The sequence below is a fragment of the Tiliqua scincoides genome, chromosome 5 (genome assembly GCF_035046505.1).
Source record: "Tiliqua scincoides isolate rTilSci1 chromosome 5, rTilSci1.hap2, whole genome shotgun sequence".
In the NCBI taxonomy this organism is placed as follows: Eukaryota; Metazoa; Chordata; class Lepidosauria; order Squamata; family Scincidae; genus Tiliqua; species Tiliqua scincoides.
Genome location: NC_089825.1, coordinates 75283149 through 75308752, shown reverse-complemented (window position 1 = coordinate 75308752; position 25604 = coordinate 75283149). Strand labels below are relative to the sequence as shown.

The following is a 25604-nucleotide window of genomic DNA, read 5'->3' as shown; positions in this document are numbered from 1 at the left end:
GAGCTCCTTGCACCGAGGACACACCCATGACTTATGGCCCAGAGGCATATAATCATACATGTGGCACTCGATGCAGAACACTGGATAGCCCCCACTCTGCTGCTGGCTGTCTGACTGCATAGCTTTTTTTTTGTTGTTGTTGTTGTTTTATTTAGGGGTCCTTTTGAAAACTGTACACTGGATAGCAGCCCTCTTCTCAAGGGAAGAGGAAGGGCAGTGTATGGGGCCCTGGCCTCCTCGCCCTGCTGCTGTCTCATGTCTCCCCGCCCTTATCATGTCTCAATCTCATGAAGAAGCCAGTGTATCAGACCTCTGCTACACATAACGTGGATCTGCTTAAAAGAAGCCAGTAATTGCAGTACATAGTACTGATCTTCAAAATAAAAATGAAATAGTTACGATATCTGCATTTTGAGCAGACAGGAGTAGGACAGTGAGCACATCAAAAAAAAAATACATTTATTTGATAACTTATCATTTGAATGTTTAATGGGTTATTTCATCTTTTACTTTCAGAACTGGATGGGACAACAATTGTTAAGAACTGGAACAAACCCCAGCCCCTTTCCCATACTTTCAACTTCATTTTAAGGCTTTCAGCAACACAGGTAGAGTTCTGATTTGAGACACTGTGCAACTATGTGCCTTATTCACTTTTAAATGCTGTTGGAATGATATTCCATACTAATTTTATATTGTGCCTAATTGCACTCCTGAAAAAGTCCTATTATGTTTCAGAATGTATTATGGAATCTCAGTTCAAGTTCTTTCTCGGTGCTTTGTTCACACCCATCACCCACCCATTATTTTGGAAGGGCCATTTAGAAAACAAGCACTGATTGAAACACAGAAGTGAACCATGACTACAAAGGAACTACAAAGGAACACACATTAGAAAAATCTTGGTTAGAATCCCAGGATACACTCGTCCCACAGCACCTCTTCCTCTGTCGGTCCTCTGACTTTGGCCTTCTTTTTCTCCTTCTTGTGTCTTCTGCTCTCCTTCTCAAAAGAACTACCTTTATTTCCTTTGTCTTTACTGTGCTTGGATTTCTGCTCAGCTGCTGAAACTGCATCATCTCTCCTTCGTTTCTGCTTATTGCCATCTTTTCCCAAGTCTGTCTCCTCTTCACTGTCCTGTGGTCTTTTGGCCCTTGCCATTTTTGGGCAAGAGTTCTCCTCTTTCTCTCCCATACATTCTTTCTCCTTTCTGTACATCTTTGGCAGTTTCCGGCGCCTCCTGTAATAGGTGAAGCTACTGTCTGAACACATGGGCCTGCAGTCATCACTGGATTCAGCAGATGATGTGTCATAGTTATCACTTTTGTAGGTGACCAACTGAGATACCGGCTTTTCTGAAAAACATTCTGTGTTGCATTGAGACATGGGTGCATTTTGTAGTTTTAGCAGGTCCTTGTGAGCTGGTGACCAATGTGACAATCTGTTTTCAACATAATGTGAAGGTGTATGAGTTGAATGGTGATCTGGTTGGTAAATATCACAGGAAAAAGTATCTTGGTCAAATGCAAAAGGTTCCTCATGACCACTGATGGCTTCAGACTCTTTATGGTGAAACTGCTCATCTAGTTTTTTAAATTGAGTTTTGGGTTTCAGTCCTCTTGCTTTTTGCACTTTAATGTAATCTGCTAATTCATCCTGGAAGGACGTGTATGTTTTTCTGGAGTTCTTCATTAAATTGACAATCATAGTTTCTCTACAAGGACCAAAAATAACAGAAATAAACTGTAAAAATAGACAAAGAAATGTAACATAATTTCATCTAAATGAATTGACTAGGGAGAGAAATAAATGCAGTTCTGGGTCAAAATGATGACTAAATGACCTCAGTTCCATCATAGCACTACCTAGATGAATGCAGTCTAACCTAAATCATGTTTACTGGCAGTAAATCTTATGGAGTTAAGTGAGACTTACTTCCTAGTATGTGATTTGGAGCCTTAGACTGCGATCCTATACATGCATACCTGGGAGTAAGTAGCAGACATGCATAAAACAGCATTGTTAGTAAATTCAACCTATTTTTGCCCACTTAACACAGCTAAGAAACACACCTCAGAGAACATTAATTCTTAAATAATATTCAGGATGCAAAGGAGATGCCTGATTCTGTTCTCAGACTGGGCCAGGTTGTATATCTCTCCCACAGTCTGGCCTGTGGCATGAAGGGAAGCACATGTGTGCTCTCTCCTCTCTCCTGGCATTGGCCCTACAGGGACTTAACATCTGAAGAAAGCCTACATATGTGCAATCCAAAGCACTTAAGCCAAAAGGTTACAGTTGATCCCCCAAAACAGATGCAGTAAGTGACTGTGATATTAGCCTATGAGTGCAGCCATCTGTGGACCATCCAGCCCTTGCATAGATGTATGGGGATTGTGGTGACACCAGAATACTGGGTAGGCAGGTACACTCATTTTCATTTGATAGGGAAAAGGTATAGTGCAATCTGGGCCACTGTTGTGATAGACAGAATTTCATCAAGTTATAATTCAGCACAGTTGCTTAACATTTAAAAAGATATTCAAAGAACGTTTTCTTTGAAAGCATCAAGTCAGTGGGAGGGAAATAGTGGTCCAGATTCAAAGTCTATCCCATCTTCCTTCTTGCCTATCAGTAAGCTAGGCATTGCTCCCAAATTTCTGTTAATGGTTTACTGCTGTCTGTTTTTGGAGAGAGAATCAGAAAGTAGACAGCCCCCTTTCTTGAGATATGGACAGATGGGAAGTAAACTCCTCTCAAGGGAAGAGGAGAGGCTCATTACAGAGCCTACTCCGTGGCGGTGGTAGCAGCGAAGAAATCATTCTTCTCTGCTACCATTGCGTCTGCTGATAGCCGTCCGGCAGAGCTGTTCCGTGTGGTGCGGGGCCTCCTCCATCGGGCCCCACCAGTGGACCAGGAGGAATACACGGTCAGCCACTGTGACGTGTTTGCGCAACATTCTGCAAATAAAATTGATCGCATTCGTTACGACTTGGATGCCACATTGACAATGTCTGATGATGTCCCCCTGGCAACTGCTTGTCCAGTGTTGTGGGATTCTTTTCAGCTTGTGCAGCCTGAGGATGTGGACAGACTCCTTTGGAGTGTGAGGCCGTCTGCCTGCCTGTTTGACCCTTGCCCAGCTTGGCTGATAAGAGCTGCCCGGGGTGGACTGGCTGAGTGGACAGTGAGGGTGGTCAACTCTTCTTTGGGGGAGGGGACATTGCCGCTTGCTTTGAAGCGGGCGGTGGTTCGCCCCCTCCTGAAGAAGCCCTCCCTGGATTCCACTGTGTTGAACAACTATCGGCCAGTCTCCAACATCCCGTTTCTGGGCAAGGTAATTGAGCGGGTGGTGGCGGCCCAACTCCAGAGGGTCTTGGATGAAGCGGATTATCTGGATCCTTTTCAATCTGGTTTCAGGCTGGGCTTTGGGACGGAAACTGCCTTGGTCGCCTTGGTGGATGACCTACGCCGGGGACTGGACAGGGGGAGTGCGTCCCTGTTGGTCCTGCTGGACCTCTCGGCAGCTTTCGATACCATCGACCATGGTATCCTTCTGGGCTGATTGGCCGAGTTGGAGGCACTGTTTTGCGGTGGTTCCGCTCCTACTTGGAAGGTCGGTCCCAGATGGTGGTGCTGGGGGATGCCTGTTCGACACCCTGGCCATTGAGGTGCGGGGTGCCACAGGGCTCAATTCTGTCCCCCATGCTATTTAATATCTACATGAAACCGCTGGGAGAGGTCATCCAGGGGTTTGGAGTGGGATGTCATCAATATGCTGATGACACCCAGCTTTATCTCTCCTTTCCTCCAGACTCCAGGGTGGCAGTTGAGGGCCTGGAGCACTGTCTGGAAGCAGTGAGGATCTGGATGGGGGCTAACAAGCTGAAATTAAATCCGGATAAGACAGAGGCTCTCCTGGTTCGGAAATCCTCGATGCAGGTGCTGGATTATCAGCTTGCTCTGAATGGGGTTGCACTCCCTCTGAAGGAGCAGGTCCGCAGCTTGGGGGTCCACCTGGACTCACAGCTGCTCCTGGATTCCCAGGTGGTGGCTGTGGCTAGGGGGGCCTTTGCTCAGCTTCGGCTGGTGCGCCAGCTGCGTCCGTACTTGGATCGTGCAGACCTGGCCACGGTGATCCATGCTACGGTGACATCGAGGTTAGATTATTGTAACGCGCTTTATGTGGGGCTGCCCCTGAAGACGGTTCGGAAACTGCAATTAGTGCAGAATGCGGCGGCCCGTGTGGTCACTGGAGCTAGGCGGTTTGACTCTGTCAGCCCGCTTCTCCGGGGGCTACATTGGCTGCCCATTCGTTTCCGGGCCCAATTCAAGGTGCTGGTTTTGACCTTTAAAGCCCTATACTGCTCTGGGCCAGGTTATCTTAGAGATCGCCTACTCCCGTACTATCCGGCTCGTCCTCTCAGGTCATCAGAGAAGGCCTTTTTACAAGTGCCGCCGCCTAAGGAGGTACGTGGGGCAGCGGCAAGAAATAGGGCCTTCTCAGTAGTGGCACCAACGTTGTGGAACTCCCTTCCCCTTGACTTGAGAATGGCTCCCTCCCTCGAGACCTTTCGGCGAGGCCTGAAGACCTTGTTGTTTAACCAAGCCTTCTGACGTTATGGCCTTTTTAACATCTTTTATATATCTTTTAGTTGCTTTTTTACAGGCCCGATTCCTCTAAGAACTGCTGTTTTATGCTCTTTTATTCTGACTCTTCTGACTACTGTTTTTATGGGTTCTGCTAATGTGTTTTTTAATATGTTTTTATCTGTTTGTGAAATTATGTTTTAATCTGTTTTATATGTTAGCCGCCCTGGGTCCCTTTTTGGGAGAAGGGCGGGATAAAAATAAAGTTTTATTATTATTTATTATTATTAAGAGAGTGGGGCAAATTCTTGGCACAGGCACAGAACCCATATATGGGACTTCATAGAGTCCATGTTTTGTTTAAGTGCAAACTTTGTTCTGCTGGCTTCATGGAAGGCAACCTTTCTAGGGTTGGAATCTCTTCCACTTGCGCAACATTCTGCAAATAAAATTGATCGCATTCGTTACGACTTGGATGCCACATTGACAATGTCTGATGATGTCCCCCTGGCAACTGCTTGTCCAGTGTTGTGGGATTCTTTTCAGCTTGTGCAGCCTGAGGATGTGGACAGACTCCTTTGGAGTGTGAGGCCGTCTGCCTGCCTGTTTGACCCTTGCCCAGCTTGGCTGATAAGAGCTGCCCGGGGTGGACTGGCTGAGTGGACAGTGAGGGTGGTCAACTCTTCTTTGGGGGAGGGGACATTGCCGCTTGCTTTGAAGCGGGCGGTGGTTCGCCCCCTCCTGAAGAAGCCCTCCCTGGATTCCACTGTGTTGAACAACTATCGGCCAGTCTCCAACATCCCGTTTCTGGGCAAGGTAATTGAGCGGGTGGTGGCGGCCCAACTCCAGAGGGTCTTGGATGAAGCGGATTATCTGGATCCTTTTCAATCTGGTTTCAGGCCGGGCTTTGGGACGGAAACTGCCTTGGTCGCCTTGGTGGATGACCTACGCCGGGGACTGGACAGGGGGAGTGCGTCCCTGTTGGTCCTGCTGGACCTCTCGGCAGCTTTCGATACCATCGACCATGGTATCCTTCTGGGCTGATTGGCCGAGTTGGAGGCACTGTTTTGCGGTGGTTCCGCTCCTACTTGGAAGGTCGGTCCCAGATGGTGGTGCTGGGGGATGCCTGTTCGACACCCTGGCCATTGAGGTGCGGGGTGCCACAGGGCTCAATTCTGTCCCCCATGCTATTTAATATCTACATGAAACCGCTGGGAGAGGTCATCCGGGGGTTTGGAGTGGGATGTCATCAATATGCTGATGACACCCAGCTTTATCTCTCCTTTCCTCCAGACTCCAGGGTGGCAGTTGAGGGCCTGGAGCACTGTCTGGAAGCAGTGAGGATCTGGATGGGGGCTAACAAGCTGAAATTAAATCCGGATAAGACAGAGGCTCTCCTGGTTCGGAAATCCTCGATGCAGGTGCTGGATTATCAGCTTGCTCTGAATGGGGTTGCACTCCCTCTGAAGGAGCAGGTCCGCAGCTTGGGGATCCACCTGGACTCACAGCTGCTCCTGGATTCCCAGGTGGTGGCTGTGGCTAGGGGGGCCTTTGCTCAGCTTCGGCTGGTGCGCCAGCTGCGTCCGTACTTGGATCGTGCAGACCTGGCCACGGTGATCCATGCTACGGTGACATCGAGGTTAGATTATTGTAACGCGCTTTATGTGGGGCTGCCCCTGAAGACGGTTCGGAAACTGCAATTAGTGCAGAATGCGGCGGCCCGTGTGGTCACTGGAGCTAGGCGGTTTGACTCTGTCAGCCCGCTTCTCCGGGGGCTACATTGGCTGCCCATTCGTTTCCGGGCCCAATTCAAGGTGCTGGTTTTGACCTTTAAAGCCCTATACTGCTCTGGGCCAGGTTATCTTAGAGATCGCCTACTCCCGTACTATCCGGCTCGTCCTCTCAGGTCATCAGAGAAGGCCTTTTTACAAGTGCCGCCGCCTAAGGAGGTACGTGGGGCAGCGGCAAGAAATAGGGCCTTCTCAGTAGTGGCACCAACGTTGTGGAACTCCCTTCCCCTTGACTTGAGAATGGCTCCCTCCCTCGAGACCTTTCGGCGAGGCCTGAAGACCTTGTTGTTTAACCAAGCCTTCTGACGTTATGGCCTTTTTAACATCTTTTATATATCTTTTAGTTGCTTTTTTACAGGCCCGATTCCTCTAAGAACTGCTGTTTTATGCTCTTTTATTCTGACTCTTCTGACTACTGTTTTTATGGGTTCTGCTAATGTGTTTTTTAATATGTTTTTATCTGTTTGTGAAATTATGTTTTAATCTGTTTTATATGTTAGCCGCCCTGGGTCCCTTTTTGGGAGAAGGGCGGGATAAAAATAAAGTTTTATTATTATTTATTATTATTAAGAGAGTGGGGCAAATTCTTGGCACAGGCACAGAACCCATATATGGGACTTCATAGAGTCCATGTTTTGTTTAAGTGCAAACTTTGTTCTGCTGGCTTCATGGAAGGCAACCTTTCTAGGGTTGGAATCTCTTCCACTTTCCACATTTGAAACAATCCTGATATGGAAAGTGATGCCAGAGCATCAGTATTTTAGGTGGAGATTGAGAATTTGTTTTGCTGAAAATAATTATAGGAAATGATGATGATGATGATGATGATGATGATGATGATGATACTTGTCAATTGGATAAATGGGCAACATTTGGATAAATGGGCAACATAAATGTAATAAACAAGCTCGACAGACACCCCTCCATTGTTGTTCCTCAACGTTCCTCAATCTGTGAATGTAGCTCCAGAACCCGTTATGAACAACTAGGAAAATACTTACTTAACCTGATGCTTATTTCCTTGCATATGAGACTGGTACATTTCTATGGATGTGAGGCTGATGCTGCAAATGGGGCACACATAGTTGCCAACCCCAACCGCTAAAAAGAAATACAAGGAGTTAAAAATTAAAAGATTAAAAATTAAAGAGCTGGAACAAAAAGGTGGAGAACGAAATATATGACTACTCATTCACATTATTAAAAAAAAAATTCGGCACATTGAAAACTGGCATGTCAGAAAACACTGGAATCCTTTCCACTGAAATTCTAACTTCCGATGGGCAAGAAATATTTTTTAATGAGGGAACATTCGAACATTCAGAGCTCCACCTACCATATGTAGTGGTGTAGTCATCACATTGATTTATTTTATGTATAATAAAATGATTATTTGGAATACTGCAAACAGTTGTGGTTGCCACACTGCAAGAAAGATACTGCAGAACTGGAAAAAGTGCAGCCAAAATGATCAGAGGGCTGGAGTATAATCCTTACAAGGAAAAGCTGCAAGGTTTGTGACCTTTTTAGCTTAGAAAAGAAGTGATTTGGGGGAAAGTGAAGACATGACTGAGACTTATACAATTGCGCATGGCAGGGAGAGAGATGTTCCTCTCCCTCAATTCTAGAACCAGCCAGGGGTCATCCAATGAAACTGAATGGTGGAAAATTTAGGACTGACAGAAGCAAGTACTTCTTCAAATTGTACCTAATTAGTCTGTGGACTTTATTGCTACCAAATATGGTGATAGTGACTAGTTTGCATGGCTTTAAAGGAGGATTGGACAAATTCATAAAGGACAGGTCTGTCAAATAGCAACTGGTCAGGATGGTTGTGTGATATCTCCAGTTTCAGTGGCAGTATGCCTCTAAACTGTTATAGGGAGATTTCTCCCTGCTTGTGGGCTTCCCAGAGACAGCTGGTGGGTCATTGTGGGAAACAGGATGCTGGACTAGATGGGCCTTTGATCTGATCCAGCAGGGATTTTCTTATGTAGTCATTTACAACACACATATAAAAACAAAAATATAATATATACTAAAAAAACATATGGCGCCTGCTGATCCATGCTGCTTGTTTACCATTGGCCTTGGATTCCACAGGGATAGCCTTGGTTCCTATCTCAGCGATCAGCTTCTTACGTGCTTCATTCCTTTTGTGCTTCTTGCCCACATAGTGCTGATGGGCCATCAGGGGATTGTTAAAAGGGGCTGAGCAGAGCTTACAGTACTTCTCTGGATCATCTAAATCCAAAGAGGTGCTAGAGGATGAAGGTGGGTCTTCAGCATCAATCTCCTGTGAGGCCTTTTCAAGAGATGACTGTGGCAGTGCTGGAGTCACAGAAGAACCTAGGACAAAGTGTAATGAAGAATGTTTTAAAGAAGCTCTTTACATGGAATATCTCTCCACTGAAATAGCTGAGAAAAAGAAAAGAAACAGTGTCCCTATTGTCTTCAGGATGTTACATTAAGATTAAATGTAATCCTTGTAACTCTGAATCACAAGAAGGACCACCTGAAGAATGAGTTTGCTCCCTCAACACAATTTTAAGTACATTAAATTCCCTGGTTAATAACTAGTGGTATTGATGGGTTACCTTGAACGTGATCAGGGGCCAAGCCTCTCCTGCAAATGATTGGTTAAAAAGCCTAGTCACTGCCCTCTTCCTTTCCCTCTGCACTGTATGAAAGGGCCTGGGGGTGTGTGTGGGGGGGAAAGTGTGGAAAATTTCATGTGACTTGTTCTTTGACACATCACTTCTCTGATTAAATGACCAGCATTTTGCCACCTTGCTCTGAAAGAAGGACAGGTAGGACTTAGGATATAAAAACCACAGGGTCTTCACCAGGTTCTGCTTGAATACTCGGTGTAGATGGTTGAGCCTGTTCTGCTGCGAGTTGCTTCAGCTTCTTTGCGTGAATCTTTCCCAGATAATGGGATTGAGCAACAACTGGAGATGTGAGGATCATGTTGCAGAGCCTGCAGTATGTGTTTTTGTCCACTTTGGGGTCCACCTGAAACCAAAGAAGCCATTTAATCCATGTGTTCAGATGGAGAGTTGTGCCCAAACCACTATGATTTTATCTCTTTCTCCCAAGGGCGGGGGGGGGGGGGAGCGAAGGGAAAACATGAGGAAATACAGTCAGAGATTACAAGGGGGTCCCATGTTGCATGCTGGGGTTGAAAAGCATGTTCCATGCCTCAGATCACTGGTGACTGCTTTTCAGGCATCCACTATCCATGGAACAGCTTTGCTAATGCTGTAGAAGGGCAACATCACCTGGAAATTCATGCATTGTCTGTTCTCCTGGTTGGGATCTTGGCCCTCCTCAGTCTCACTGCGCATCTTTAAATACAGCCGGACCTTCTGAGCATGCTTCTTGCCCTGGAAAAGACAGGCAGTAGTTTTAAATCAGAGAGCACCTTCAGTTTCCTATTTGACAGAAAATGAGTAAAGATTCGAATTTGCATCTGAAATGTTTCTAAAGAAACAGAATTCCAGATGCCAAGACTTTAAAAAACAACAACAACAGGACTCAGCAGGATTTGCAGTATAAAACAAGAAAATTTTTATATATCACATACTTTGAAATAATTCTGCATTTACTTCTGAACATGCAGTGCTTATTTACATTTTTTAAATGATATTAATCAAAATGACTCATGTAACTTTCAGAAGACACTCAAAGTTCAACACTGGCATACTTTGGAAAGAGAGACAAAGTTTCAAAGGAAGGGGGAAGAACCAGAGGAGGATACATTTGGACTGGCTCTCATTATTCACAGCTGATGAATACAGCAGCTTGGTTGTCAGACACTGTAGATGGAGGTGGCATACCTCCTCCACGTAGTTCTGCACAAGCCCCATTAACATGAATAGGACCTATGCAAGAGCAGTGCACCGATTTCCTGCAGTTTGGCACTGGGCTTGTGCAAGAAAATTTCCTTGGGAAATGGGTCCATAGGCTAAAAGCTCTCTGGGCAGGAAACAGGAAGAAGCCAAGGATAGTTAATAGTGATAGTAATAGTGGATAGTTGGTAGTGGAAAGTCTGTGAGGATAAATGACCAGATAAAGGAAAAATCATCAGGGGCAAAATGGATTGGAGGAGGGATAAAACCAAAGAGTGTTCTGGGAAAGAGAGAAAAGATAAGGAGCTCCATTTTTGCCATGGTCAACTACATATTAAGGGGAAAATATTGGTAAGGAAATTAAAATGCAAGTTGTATTAGAAAGTTTTAAAACTCTTGCATCAGACCTACATTGTCTTGAACTTTTACATGCTTTTATATGTCTTTAACATGCTAGTGCCAACAGAACTTACACCAAACCAACAAAAACATTTTATATGGATTGATGTATGTCCATTTGTAGCGTGTACCTGCAACAACACTGCAGATGAAACTGCACATTAGAATATGTTCAGGACCAGGAGGAGCAACTTTTCTGTAACACAGTACAGCATGGAAAATTTACATATATGGGATATTATTATGTGGAGCTGGCCTATTTCTAATCTTTTGTTTAGCTAACAGATAAATAGGTTTCCTCAATCAGCACTGAGAGGTAGATGATTTGGATACAACTCATGAAGACTTCTACCCGGCCAACATTGAGACAGAGATCAATATTCTGTCTGGATATTTGTGGCAGAAATTTAGCCAGGGACAGAAGTCTGCATTTTTGCAGCTGATGGTAGGAAGATCCCCATGAGCATGCTGTTTGTTTTTGGAGACACCGATACGATTTCAGAGCTTAGCACAGTCTGTCTGGGTGCCTACTTGTTCAATTTGTAAATACAGGGACATAACAAAAATGCTGTAAGTCTCCAGTACTCTTTCCTCCCAAAGAAGTGGACCCTGTAGTGGCTACCCATGAAACATCCCCCTGCTTCAGTAAGACCGGAGTGCGTGTTGTAAAACACATGTGCTTACCTCATAGTGCGAGATCCTTTGTGCTTCAAACTGCAACACTGCCCCACAAACTTTACAGAAAGTGTCAGTGCAAAGTTCTTTTCTTGTCAACTCATCCAACGTATCATCTTAAGTTAAAAGGTTAGGACATAGCAGTCAATACTCAGTACAGAGAGTGATCTACTTTATTTAATGAGAGTCATGCTGGAAACGCTAAATGCAAGATGGTGGAAGAGGGGGTTAGAGGAGTTCACTTAACCAGAGGGCAAGCAACAGAAGGTATTGGTGCTGCTTTCTCCACTGCATGACTAATCACCTCCCACTACTTGTCTGAGCCCTGACAGGCACCTAGGTGGTCTCTTTCCAGTATGAGAAATAGGAGTGCTAAGACATGTGTGCGTTACCATTCCTTGTTTACAAGGCTGAAGGAAAGAGGGAGCACACACAGATTATGACTGCAGCACTATTTTCCTTAAGAAGGACTAATGCACTGTATTCCTTCACAGCAGCATTCACAGCAGCACTGTATTTCAGCTCCAGCAGCCAGAGTACTGCAGCCTGGTCAAAGGGGCTAGAGGGAGAAAGAGGAAAGGAGAAGCTGCCAAGCCTGCACACACCTAACAACATAACTCTTTACAATATACATGCATATTGCCAGGTAGGAACTTACATAATGAATTAAGGAGACACTTTCTAAAAAGAAGCATCTGAACTAGGCCTAAAGTTTTGTGCCAAATCTCTTTACCATTTCACAATATGACAGACATATCCCAAGGGAGAGGCTTGAAAAAAATCAACACATTACAACTGCTGTGAGAATAATAGGTTTTCTGAAATACGGGTACGTGTGTACCAGTGGTTCCCAAACCATGGGTTGTGACCCGATCTTTGGTGGGTTGTGATAATGACAAGCTGATAGCTCACAAGGAAAATGTATTGAGCCTTATGAAACTGAAACAGGACAGCATGCGTGTGTTTACTTGCAGGTAGACAACAGTCTACTTTGAAGGACAGGTCAAAGCAAAGCTACCAAAGTGATCCCAATCCAATGAATGTGGAGCTCAACAAACGCATCCACAGAAGGAATTCAAGGCATCCTTATTGCTCCATAGCTCGGTCATCACAAACAAAACATGGAATGTAAAGTCATGCTGGGAATTATGGAAACACCATGTCTTCTATTCATTCTGCATTGCTGCCAAACACGAAAAATCTCGTGGGGAAAAGATGTGTGACGTGAATTCATGTCAGTTTCCACCACCTCACTTGGCAGTAGGGAACTCTGAGCCTATGACATCATGGCATGTGTAATCTTTTATTAGATATTGCTGGGGTAATTGATGTTTGCAGCAGTCTCATGTCATCCCCATTTTGCCTGTTTGCCCCCCTTAACTATGTTTAGTTGGGTCTTTTCAAACTTATTTAAACAGTAATTTATTCTGTTAGAAAAACAATCCCAGAGGATTTAGGGTTTTTACAAACTAAATATAGTTTCATTATTTGTATGTCAAACATTTTGCACAGTTTTTGGTCAAAAACAAGCACCGTCTCAAAAAGTCCTGCCTCTGTGTGACCTGACATATTTTCTAATTTGATGCTCTTAAGTCTGGATGTTTGAACAGAAAAGCTTCCAGCATCCAGATGTGTGCTCAACATATGGCACACATCTTTTCGGCTTTCAGAATATTTATTTCTTTTCGGCTTTCAGAATATACAAATGCATTAATTGGAAGTCTTTTAAATCTAGCTCCTACTCTTGGAAATCTCCAGAGTAAAATAACCTTATTTAAATATAACAAGGGTTGATGAGAAGACAAGCTACTCTGAACTAAACATTTTTCTATAACTACAACAAAGTATCACAATGGTTCACTGTCCATAATGCTCTAATCACAGGAAGATCTGCCACTTGCAAAATGTTTTTTGCAAGTGACAAATGACTGGGTCATTTGCAAAACATTTTAGTTCATTATTTAGTATGAGGAGCAAATACTATTGAAATGGCTTTGAAGACCTCATAAAGGCTGTTGTGAAAGGGAATTATGAGCCTATAGCAGGGCGGCCAACCTTTCAACTTTAGACTCCTGAACCTTTAACAACTGTAGAGGAAGGAATTTTAGCAGTTGCAGCTTGTCCTCTGTGAGAAGATACAGGCTGTACCTGCTGAAATTCCCTCCTCTACAAAAATTCTTAAAGGTCCAGGTTGGCCACCCCTGTGCTAGAGTTAGGGTTTATTTTGGTGGTAAATAGAAATCAGAGGAAAACTTCGTCTCGCCTTGCATCACACGTTATATAAAACATGTTTGCTAGCTGGTGCTGAACAAAGTCACATGTACTGCTTGGGCCCTTTTGTGTTAGTTCACATAACACATTTTTAATTGTGATGCTTCTATTTCTGCTGTTTACAGAGGTACAAATCCCACTATATCATATGATGTATCATGTTAGATTTTCCACAATGTAGCACAAATATGCATCACTTTTAATGGCATATCAAGCTTGGAGATGGTTATGACCAATATTAGCCACTGCATTTAATAAGCAAAGATAAATAGGATAAGACCCCTGCTTTGCATACTGCCCGCCTCCCATGACTCCTTGTGCCATGTTTAGCAAGCTCTCTGTTGCCTTACAGTAGAGACCACATTTTTTAAAAGTGTAAATGAAAAGCTCTCTATCTTCTCACCAGTAAAAGGCTTATGCATATACCTCAAAGCAGAGGCAATCTATGAAGAGACCACATGAAAGTATAAAACTGGTATATATTAGGTATAAGTGAGATTGGCTTTTACTACCAATTTTCACACTCCCATTTTTCAGTCCACACACATGGGATAAATGTCAGGGGGCCATGCTCATACAAGAGCATACAGATATGCCTGGCCAAGCCTCAAGATTGCAAGTCGTTTCTGCTTCCCACTGCTGCACTGTAAGCCAAAGTCTGTGGGGATGCTGTCCTGCCATCACCTGTCACCAGGGCTCAATGGTGACAGCAGGCTGGGGAAACAAACAGCAGCAGCAGACATGGCTCCTCCTTTGCGCTGCCACTCCTAAAGCAGCAGCAGCAAAGGAAAACTGTTGCTCATCCACTACCTGGTTAGTCTTTTCAGGTGAGCACTGCTGATGATGCCTAGCTAGGAAGTTAAATGGGAACTGGGCAGCAGACAGGTAAAAGTTCTCCTTCACTGTCCCCGCTGTAGCAGACTTGTATCTGTCTGCTATCTGATTCCTGGGCGTCATGGGGAAGAGAGCAGTTGGCATGCCCATGCACTTCCCAAAGCATGGGGGAGCAGATCATGGGGAGACCCTCACAGAGTTTTTGTTCCAGAACTCCACCAAAGCAGGGGCTGAAACTGCATACACCAAAACATACAATTGGAAATGTATGTACAATAAAGGTACACTCAACCAAGAAAAGACTGCCTGCAGGGTAGATAAATATCAAAAATCAGTGACACCTTAAGCTAAAAATAGGATTTAAAACAAAATCTGAATTTAAAATCTACGTCATAGCCTCTTAAAACAGAATCACAACCATTTGTCAGACACACTGAGATAAACCTATTTTCCTAAGTGAAGAATTGTGTGTGTGTGTGTGGGGGGGGGAAATCTGACTTCTGAGGCAAAGGGTTATAAATGATGTTACTATATCATTTATTATTCAAGTTATTCAATGCACATGCTTTGGCATGTTTAGTTAACCAATGCTTTGTTAAACATGCTTTGGCATGTTTCAAAGTCTGGCATATTTAGTTAACCAATTTCTACCCAGCTCACAGGTGTACATACTTGATCCCTGCTGCATATATGAAATGTTGGGCAGAAATGACTTAAGTAACCTGAGGTAGCAGTCTGCCAAACACCTCCTCCTGAGGCATTAGAGAGCTACTGCCAATTACAGAAAACAATATAGGGCAAGATGGACCAATGGGGTCTGTATCACAACAATCTCTTTCCAAATGTACTGTGTTGTGAAGTAAATCCCAGTGACCCAGTTCAACATCCTAACAGGAAACCATGGTTCTCTGCTATGCCGGTGAGACTTTGAGCTCATGTGGTTCCCATCTGTCACACACAGGAAAGGGAAAGCATTTATTTGGTTCTGACATAATCCACAGTTACATTAATATATAAATTCAGGGAATGGTGGGTTAAATTAAGCCACAGTTCCTTGAGTTCATACACAACAAAGAACTGTGGCTTACTTGAAAGCAAAAGGAAATGGCTTCCCTTCCCTTTGTGCATGTGCGAAAGGGGATGGGGAGACATACTTGTTTACATAGTAGGTAACCATGACTTCCTGTTATATTTGAACCAGTCCAGTGTCTCAAACATTTGAAAAACAAGAAAATTATTTGCTAACCCTGAGGATTATTCAGATCAATTGGGAAACATGGCAGGGTTGGAATAAAAAGCATAATAAAATAAAAGGTCTTCTCCATAGTCTCTGGCCTATTTTCTCTTACATTTGTCTGCAAGACCTGAGTATATAAAAGTTCAGGATGACAGAAAATGCAGACTGAATGTCAGAAGTACGGACTATGCAAAATTTTGCAGAAATACTCTCATCACATCTTTGTTCCCTTAAAACAGCAGAACATATCTGCTTTGGGTCAAATTTTAGGAATAACTGATAGTAATCAAGGAAAAACAGATTTTCAAGGAAAAACAAACAAATTGATTCTATTACTAAAAATACTTTCAGCAAATTGTTAACATAAAAGCCTTGCTGGATGCTGGACAAGATGGGACTCTGGTACAATCCAGGGTTTTCTTATGTTTATTAACAGTATGACCCACAAACCATTGTAACTGGGATGTTTCTGCCAGCCCTATTTAATTCTCCTCTGATCCCTGAAGTCACTGGGAAGGGTCAACAGTGCCAGGAGATCCCAGCTGACACTTATACTGAGGAGTGGTGGAGCTGAGAGGGGTGAGGGGATTTAAATACAGGGCGGAAAGAACCAGGGGAGGGGAGAGACAAAGCAGAGAAGAAAGGCTGGAGGTGGAGAGAGGAGACAAGGGGAACAGAGCAGTACTGGAGATGAGAGGACAAGAGGTGATGGAGGTGGAGCAACTGGGGAAATGCAGATGGAGTAGGGTACTGGCAAGGGCAGGTGAAGGAAGACCAAAAGAGCAAGGAAGGAAAGGAAAGGAGCTGAGGGGTGGAAAATAGGATGAGGAGAGGCTGGCCAAAACTGTGGGACTCAGGACTGGCCAGGGGCCATCCAAAAAGGTGCCCCTCCTCCCAGACTACAGCTGGGCCTTGGGGCAGGGATACATGGCAGTGGCTCTTGCATCATGCCAGCAGAAATGTCTACAAATCAGGTTTAGGTCGCTCTGCAGGGGACAAGCCCCACAGCTTGCAAGCAAGCAAGCAAGACCCAAGTGTCCAAAAGTGTTGTTTCCCAGGGCAACAACACCATTTCCTTTGATGGGTTACAGAAAGGAGGAAGGCCAAAGGGAATTGATGCAATAACAGCAAAGAATGAAAAGGCAAACCCTGAAAACTCATTCAGGGGCTTTCCCCAGTGACCATTAAATGAACCTGCCAATAAAGCTATCTAGCTCAGTGATTCTCAAACCTTTTAGCACCAGGACCCAGTTTTTACAACTTGTCAGGACCTACCAGAAGTGATGTCATTAACCTGGAAGTGATGTCATGGCTGGAAGTGACATCATCAATTTAGGCTTCAAACCAAAACTTAATCAGCCAAAGGGCCCATTACACAGCGCTCTTGTGCTGTTATTTTGCATAGTTTGGAACTCAATATTCGAGCTCAGAAGTCAAAGCAAAAAAAAAAACTTAAAAAACAACCAACAAAGTTAACAGACTTGGATCCTTCTTCAACCACACAGCCCTCCCTTTTCCAGCAATCCATCTTCCCACCTATTCAGGGCAAAGCACCATGCCTCTCTCCAGCCATGCCCAGGTCTGTACCAAACCTATCTTTTCAATGACGGCTGCACTAGGTGCTATGTGACCCAGCTGAAACTGGTTAAGACCCACCTAGTGGGTCCTGACCCACAGTTTGAGACCTAGCTCGGTTTACTGATCTAGCTCAAGGCATCCAACTGCAGTAAGGTTGTCATTATACTGCATGGTCTCTTGGGGCAGAGACCATTGCATGGAATAACCACCATGGGGAGAGACAGAGCCTACAAGCTCTGCAAATCTAGAACTCTACAAGTTACATTACTAATTCTAGTAATTAGTAGAGTATTAGTAGTATGAGTTTACTATATTCATATTGGATTGGATATTACAGTCTTTTAAAAATTGCTTCTATATACCGCAAATCCTCACTTAAACTTGTTTTGCTTTGTTAAAAAGTCAATGAGAAAAAGAATTCCTAGTTAGGGCCACTTCTGTGTGGAGTTTGCACATTCTCCCCATGTCTGCATGGGTTTGTCTGGGCCAGGAAGCTCACATTTATTTTAATATTTTGATATTATTATTATCATTATTAATCAGGAGGTTACATATACCCATCATAGATTGTAACCTGTGATGAACTTTTCCTCCAGAAATTTGTCCAATCCCCTTTCAAAGGCATCCAGGCAAGATGCCATCACCACATCTTGTGTCAAGGAGTTCCGCAGACTAATTAGACTAATCAGACAACACCAGAACCAGGGGACATTCACTAAAATTGAGTGTTAGTAGAGTTAGGACAGACTAAAGAAAATATTTCTTTCCCAGCATGTAACATGCTGGGAAAGAAATATTTTCTTTAGTCTGTCCTAACTCTACTAACACTCAATTTTAGTGAATGTCCCCTGGTTCTGGTGTTGTACAGGGAAAAGAACCCCCCCCCATCCACTTTATCCCCTGCATAATTTTGTATGTCTCAAGCATGTCCCCCTTGGGACTTTGTTTCCAGACTGAAGAGCCCCAAACTCTGTAGCCTTTCCTCGTAAGGGAGGTGCTCCATCCCAGTAATCATTTTGGTCACTCTCTTCTGCACCTTTCCCATTATATCCATTTTGAGATGTGGCGACCAGAACTGGATGCAATACTCCAGGTGTGGCCTTACCAATGATTTGTACAATGTCATTATAATATTAGCTGTTTTATTCTCAATAACTTTTCTAATGATCTCAAGCATGGAATTAGCCGTCTTCAAAGCCACCAGAAATTTGGGTTGACACTTCCATCAAGCTGTCCACCAGTACCCAAAGATCTCTCTCCTGATCTGTCACAGACAGCTCAGAACCCATTAGCCTATATGTGAAGTTTTGTTTTTTTGCCCCAAAGTGCATTACTTTACACTTACATTACTTTACACTTGCACACAAGATTTCATTATCCGTGAAATTCGGTATCCAGGGGTGTCCTGGAACAGATCCCCTCTGGCTGCAGTTCTCAAACTTTCAGGGACTAATTTTACATTGTCTTAATTAACACTATCAATTAAGAGACTAGTGTAGATTTTTGTAAATGTATACTTATTTCGCCTTTTTAAATTTAAAATAATATCCATAATGGCCTTCAAAAAAATTACACGCACAAAAAAATACATTACTAAAACAAAAGCAAAAAAAAAAAAAAAAGACAACAGTGAAAGTATTGTATCCAAAGAAAGTGAACCTCGACTAAGCACCACTGAAACAGATGAGACAATGAGTCACGACTAACTTACAATAGTGTTTAGTTAGGCATCACTTGGATACAGGCCAAAATAAAGCTGGCAGAACAGTGGCTCAGCTGGCAGAACAGTAGCACAGCAGGAAAATTAAATATCTGTCCCATCCCAGAAACCCACTGAAACAAGAAAGTTCTAACACAGTGGCAGAAACCACTGTGGACTGGGGAATCAAAGTCTTGGTGCAATAGTTGAGAAGGCTGTGTCCTACATGTCATAACCTCTGAAAGTCAGAACTTCTCTAATGACAAACCTCCAATGATCCCTAGCTACTATACCATGGCATCAGCTAAAGGAGGCTCAGCCTCCTCTACAGATCTCAAGACAAAGGGAAGTGCGGGAGAAGATATGGGAGCAGATATTTCCCAAAATACGCTGACCCTACAATGTTTAAGGCTTATTGTTTGGGCTAGCTAGGAAACTCCTCCCCCAAACAACTCTGAAATAGTACAATGATAAAACAGAGAGTTGTTGAGAGCTGGTATAGCATAGCGGCTAAGAGACTGAGCTATGAATCTGGAAGAACCCAATTCCAATCTTCCTTCTGCCATGAACTCCCTGGGGGCTCCAGCTTTCCATTGCTGATGCAGCCATGCCAACAGGGTGTGTGCTGCGTTCTGCAGAGGGAAGGCCATCACAGAGATCTCCTCAAGGTAAGGGGAATGTTTATTCCCTTAGCTCAGGGTTGCATTGTGGCTGCATCAATGCTGAAAAGTTGGATAGAACTGGGCCCTAAGTGGTCTTAGGAGAATCACTTTCAGCTTCACTCCTTTGTTTGCAATATGGGGATAATACTGAACTGCCCTACAAGATATGTTGCAAGGATTAAAACAAGATCACATATGGATCTGTGGAAGCTTGAAAGTGCAAGAGCTGTGCAGCCAGGATGATGAATGCACCATGAAAGGAAACATCTGAAGAAATGGAGGATTCTATGAGGTTCTCTCATAGAATAAAAACTACATTTGAGAAAATGGGGCTTCTGGTCAGACTGCCTGAGTAAACTGCCTCAAGTCTATGAGTCTTCAAGAAAGATGGTATATAAATACTGAAATAAATAATAACATGTGAAATGTTTTTGAGCACTCAATAGTGCTATACAGATGCTTACCATTTTAGCAAAGATTATTTCAATTCTAAACTCACACACAAAATAACATTTGTTCAGCATCAGTGTAACCATCTAAGAAATTAAACAAATCTGTTCTGTTCTTTACCTCATTAGTGTTTCCAGCTGCAATTTGTAAAATCATCTCCACTCTAATGTACCTGTTTGGAATGTGAGGAACAGACCTAGCTAGTAACGATATTCAGCAAAGCTTTATGGGGAGCATACCTGCAAACACTGAAAGGCTCACAACTTCAAACGCAAATTTAGATTTATGGTCAAGACAGAGAATCCAAGATTAAGCAATGTTGGACCCTGGTCATAATATGTAAGCATAAAGCCAAGGAACCATGGGACTAGTTTCATGTACTTAAGATGGACTTTGGACTTTAGTTTTCTAACAGAAGACCACTCAGATTATGGTAAACCACTCCTGAAACTCAGAGGAGTTTCAAAATCAGTATATTTATTGGGAAAGGGGTGTGCCTGCTTGTTAAAAAAAGAGTTAAGATCCCATTGAGTGCACACAAGTCTTTAAACAGCAACCTGGCTTTTTCTGAAAATTCTAAATTGGAATATTTTCCAGTGTCCTAAATAAACTGGGATCTGATTTGCTTGTCTGACTTACATTTGGTAAACACTAAACATGTATGCCATGTTAATCTTTTAAGCAGTACAAAAATCTCAGAAGTTTTTTTTAACAGTAAACTGTGTTTGAACTAAAATATTTGATTACAAAAGAAACTGTTTAAGAAAAAAATTTGTGCCTGCCTACTTAGAAGTAAGCCCCACAAGGTTCAGTGCAGTTTATTCCCAGGTAAGCGTGTGCATGACTGCAGCCTTAGTGCAGTTTAAATGTTATACTGTGTTCAAATTCATTCAATGCTTTACTTAGCAATTTCCTTGTGTTAGAATATTTGCAAATATTTAAAGATGAGAGTTCAATAGTATACATTTCTCTTATAAATTTTAAGAAATCAAGAAGGCACTAAAAAGTGCTGATGTACTAACTTAACACCTCCAAGGGGCTGCACATCAGATACAGATATTTCCTAGGTATATTTCTTCATGTTCCTTCCATGAAGGATCCCCGAACTGTGCATTGAGGCACTGGCTGGGGTGTCAGGGGCTGTCTGTTGCCCTGGCAGGAACAATGCAATGCTCCAAACAGCTGTTGGAGGCTCAGTGTGGCGGGAAGAGTGCCAGCATGCAAAAAATGTGTGCTAGGAAAAGCCCTCCCTCCCTGGCCTCTTACCACTGTTTGTGGAAGCAGTGGCATAGCTGGAGGGGGGCGGAGCACTCAGTCCGGCAGGGAGGCTCAGCGAGGCAGGCAAGCAGCCCCCCTTCCCGGCAGGGGAGCAAAACGGAGCTGCACAACTCCGTTTTGCTCCCCCCACTTGCCGCTTGCCTGCCCTGCTGAGCCTCCCCGCCGGACTGAGCGCTCTGCCCCCCTCCAGCTACACCACTATGTGGAGGCATTTCAGGCCTCTGAAACCAAAAGTGACTGGCAACTATGTCATCACCAGTCACCACACACTTTGAATGCAACACCCAGGGGTGTTGTGGGTCCCAACAATTTGGGAACCACTGCCCTATTAATATGTTGTTCAGTGCTAGCTAATTCATGAAGAACTATACCATATAGTAATAGATTTCAGTTTAAAAACAAACCAACCACTCCTCTTTGGGAATAATGCGCTCAACTCAATACAAATAAGAGATAGAAAATTAAGTGGGAACTTTTATTACAGTGACAGAATTGCACTACCTTGTCTCTATATTTTCATCATCTCAAATAGTGAGGATAGTAAATGTCAGCAAAAAGAAGTGTTTAAAAAAACTACTAGGCAAGTGTAATCTCTACTGGGATGTGAATAATAATTTACTAATTTATAAACTGTGACAATCTGAGTGAGATTTTACATGTCTCATTGAAATATGCAGAAAAACCATATCCCTCAAAAAGAGAGGTTCAAACTCTGGCTTTAAATTAGTTACCTGAAGCTGCAGCACCAAATCTCACCTGCCCAAAGTGGAAAATATAAAAGCTTCCTGTAGAATATCCCACTTGTGAGTTGAAAACTCCAGAAATTTTCTAAGACTAAACAACAAATGCCAAGGTGCCAAAATGGGAGAGCCCCTAGTCCAGCAGCAGAGCACATGCCTTGCATTTGAAAGTCTCAGGTTCAGTCCCTATCATTTTGGCTAGAGAACAGATCTGGTAAAGACCTTGGAGAGTCTTGGTTGAGACTCTATCTTGACTATCTTGACCTAGATAGGCCAACTGTCTGACTCAACATGCAGCTTCATATAAGAAAGAAGACAGGACTTAAAGTGATTTTCAGTTCCTGGCAAGATGAACAGTTTTGTTATGCACATTTCACTGAGATTTAAAACCTCACTCTCCAATATTTGAACCCTCCTATCATAACATTCTCACAGCCTGGGAAGTCTTGCAAAGGAGAAAACTCTCACCACATTTTAGAGGTACCCAAATTTGCTTCTCTGTGGATGGATTGTTGGATAATCAACTTTCATGTTATGTGCTTTGGTTTTCAGCAATTACCATGTGGTAGGAATCATGCAGCCCTCGGTTGCATTAAGGAGTCCAACACATGATAGTCTGTGCAGCTAAACACTCATTGGGAAACTAGATTTTTCCACCCTGTCCATGCGTGTTCCCTTTGAAGCCCACTGTGTCATTGCAGTATGTCACAGAAACTAATTCCACTCAGCTTCTACCACAAAGGGACTGCAATGCTCACTTTCAAGCTCATGGCTTTACTTTATTTTATTATTTTTTGGGTGTAATTCACCTTGTGTTTTTGCCAGAAGTGTAAGATGGAAAGTTAAAAAAAGAACATAAATTCAACACAGGGGGGGGGGAAGGGAACTACTTGCCCATATTCTCCTTGTAGTATGTAAGATTTACACTAGAGCAGCGTTTCTCAATGTTTATCTCCCACTGTACCACTTCGCATGATCCACCTATTAGAAGTACCACCAGAAGTAACTGGTGATGATATCATCGCCAGTTGCTTCTGGGTTGAGAGGTCAGCTGTGACAGGAGCTGGGCTGTCACAGGAGGCTGGGGCAGTGGCGCAGCTGGAGAGGGGTGGAGCACTGAGCCTGGCAGGGAGCCTCAGCGAGTCCTCCGCCCCCTCCAGCTACGCCACTGTGCTGGGGGGGGGGAAGCAGGGCTTTTTAGAGTGTGTGAAAAGCATGCTTTGGAGCTCTGCCCGCTGAGCCAAGACCCCTACCGATGTTTGTCACATCGCACCACTTGTCTAGCTCCCAGGCAGCAGATGTCCAGCGGTCCCTCACATACCACCTCAAGTACTACTGGTGTACCACAGGTTGAGAAACACTGCACTAGAGCAAGTGCAGACCTTGCGCGTGGGCGCTCATCTGGTCAATCAGTGTACAGGTGAGCAGAATAATGCTGAAGTAGATGTAGAAGCCCCCTCGAATGAGCCAAACAAGAAGCAGTGGGGATGCTTCACAAACAGCCCCTCCACGCTCCTAGGAGTAGGCTACTCAGGTGAGCTTCTGCACAGGTAACCCCCCCCCCATCACCTGCATGAGGCCTGCGATGAGCTGCTTACAGTGCCTTGCTCCAGCCACGTCCTCCTTCCATCCCCCTCCATTCCCCCAGAGCCTGGCTTGGGGAAGCCTTCCAAGGAGCTCCCAGGCAGACCCCCCCTCAACTCTCAGAGCCCATAGCCCATCAGGGCCCCCTTCCCAGCCTCCTCTGCGTCACTTCCTCACCCTCCCCTCCTGGCTGGCTGGCTGGCTGAGGCGGGTCTGGAGGAAGGCCTCTCCTGGGGGGTCTGGCTGGCTACTCGCTCACTCACCTGCTCTCTGACCGCGGGGGGGTGGCGGCAGCGGAGGGGGGGTGGCGTCCCCTCCCCCCTCTGCCTTCTCCCGCCCCGCAGCAGTGGCTGCCACCGCCATGACTGGGGAAGTGGAGCAGAGCAGAGCAAGCCCCGCCCCGCCCCGCCTAAGCAGCAGCTGCCCTCTCAGGGAGGGGTCTTCTCCTCACGCCGCCCTTACGATTGACTTCCGCCAGTCTTTGGGCAGGACTCAATCAGATTCGCCTCTCTCCCATTGCCCCGCCCACTTTCCCTTGATTGATTGGCACCCGCCCTCTGGTTGTTTGTTCCAATAGAGATGGGCGAGAGTTGCGCGCGCACCCGGTGTTTGGCCTCTGCTTGGAGCAGGAGCGTTCTGGCCCTTGAGGCTGTGGGCGGGGCAGGAGGAGGGATTCTCGAGAACCTGCTGGAGCTGAGCAGCTGGGGAGGCAGGTGAGGCAGTGCCTCCCTGTCAGTGTCCTTCGAGAAACGCCAACACCGTGGGAGGTCCTCAAGCACATTCAACCCACACATGGTGGCTGGGGAAGCAGGTGAGGCAGAGCCTCCCCGCCAGTGTCCTTTGAGAAGCACCACCATCTCACTCACTGCTCACTCACTCAGTGGGAGCTGCTCACTCACACTCAACCCACACACGGTGGCTGGGAAGGCAGGTGAAACAGTGCCTCCCTGCCAGTGTCCTTCAAGAAGCGCCACCACCGCGGGAGGTGCTCAAGCACAGTCAACCAACTCATGGTGGGTGTGGAGGCACGTGAGGCAGAGCCTCCCCGCCAGAGTCCTTCAAAAAGCACTGCCACCGTGGGAGTAGCTCAAGCACAGTCAACCCATGCATGGTGGCTGGTGAGGTAGGTGAGGCAGAGCCTCCCTGCCAGAGTCCTTTGAAAAGTGCTGTTGTCATGGGAGGTGCTCAAGCACAGTCGGCTCACGTGCGGAAGCAGGGAGGCTCTGCCTTGCCTCCCCACCCACCGCACGTCCCTGCTATGCTTTGGGTCACCTGACAGAAAGCCAACACCACCATAGACAGAAAGTGATCCAGCGTGGTCGGGTCTGCTCCAGCCCTTTTATAAACTATATTAAAAATCCTGGTTCAATACCATTTCAAGCCTGTTGTAAACCTCACCGCAGCTTCAACTCCCCCATACACACATGGGTGTATGGATCTGACCCACCCTCCAGATACCCTGTCCCCACTCTGGTTGTACCAGCCCTGGCCCTGCTATCCCGATTTCCAGGAGTCTCTGTGCCCTATTTAAGTTCTTAGGTAGGCCAGGCTGTTTAAGTGTCAAGCACACAGTTCTTAGTTGTGGTTCTTCCAATCCTTGCAATCATAAGGGGGCACAACATACCTCAAGACAGTACCATTCTTAGCCAATTAAATCAAATTACTGAGTACCAAATCTTGGTAGTACTGTCATCACCCTGACTATGCCAGTGCCTCAAGTCAGGGACTCTGAGGCCCTACAGGCTTATACCAGCCCTTGTAGGCTCCCTCTACTCAAGGCTCTGGATTGTAACTTAGACTTTGGTAGCTCAGCCAAGCAGCTAGGCTGGACAGCACTCCCATTCCCAGTACTCAAGACTTGTAAAAATATATTTTGGTTTATTAAAGAAGGTTAAGGTCACACACATGCACACACACATTAAGCTCTGTGCTAGGGAGAGAGAGAAAGAGAGAGAGTGCACAAACT

General features: G+C 44.8%; 1 protein-coding gene across 2 annotated transcripts; it reads right to left on the bottom strand.

The window, feature by feature from the left end:
- Positions 1 to 458: 458 nt before the first annotated feature.
- Positions 459 to 24055, bottom strand: LOC136651507 (zinc finger matrin-type protein 1-like). Of its 2 annotated transcripts, XM_066627972.1 has the most exons (7): positions 23902 to 24055; positions 11315 to 11421; positions 9662 to 9766; positions 9227 to 9395; positions 8463 to 8729; positions 7382 to 7481; positions 459 to 1714 (listed from the first exon to the last, which is right to left on the bottom strand). In XM_066627972.1, the coding sequence occupies exons 1-7, from the start codon at positions 23999 to 24001 to the stop codon at positions 907 to 909; spliced, it is 1656 nt and encodes a 551-aa protein (XP_066484069.1). In that variant the 5' UTR covers positions 24002 to 24055; the 3' UTR covers positions 459 to 906. The 2 variants fall into 2 exon arrangements, with proteins under 2 accessions (XP_066484069.1, XP_066484070.1); XM_066627973.1 differs by lacking the exon at positions 11315 to 11421 and having other exon boundaries at positions 23902 to 23978.
- Positions 24056 to 25604: the final 1549 nt, after the last annotated feature.

What these genes read in the sequence shown, in the direction of transcription:
- LOC136651507 (XM_066627972.1), bottom strand. Translation starts at nt 24,001, where the DNA reads ATGGCGGTGGCAGCCACTGCTGCGGGGCGGGAGAAGGCAGAGGGGGGA. An exon ending in TGTGGAATCCAAGGCCAATG is followed by an intron (nt 7,482 to 8,462) that starts GTAAACAAGCAG and finishes ATTTCTTTTTAG; the next exon opens with CGGTTGGGGTTGGCAACTAT. An exon ending in GGAAATAAGCATCAGGTTAA is followed by an intron (nt 1,715 to 7,381) that starts GTAAGTATTTTC and finishes TGGTCCTTGTAG; the next exon opens with AGAAACTATGATTGTCAATT.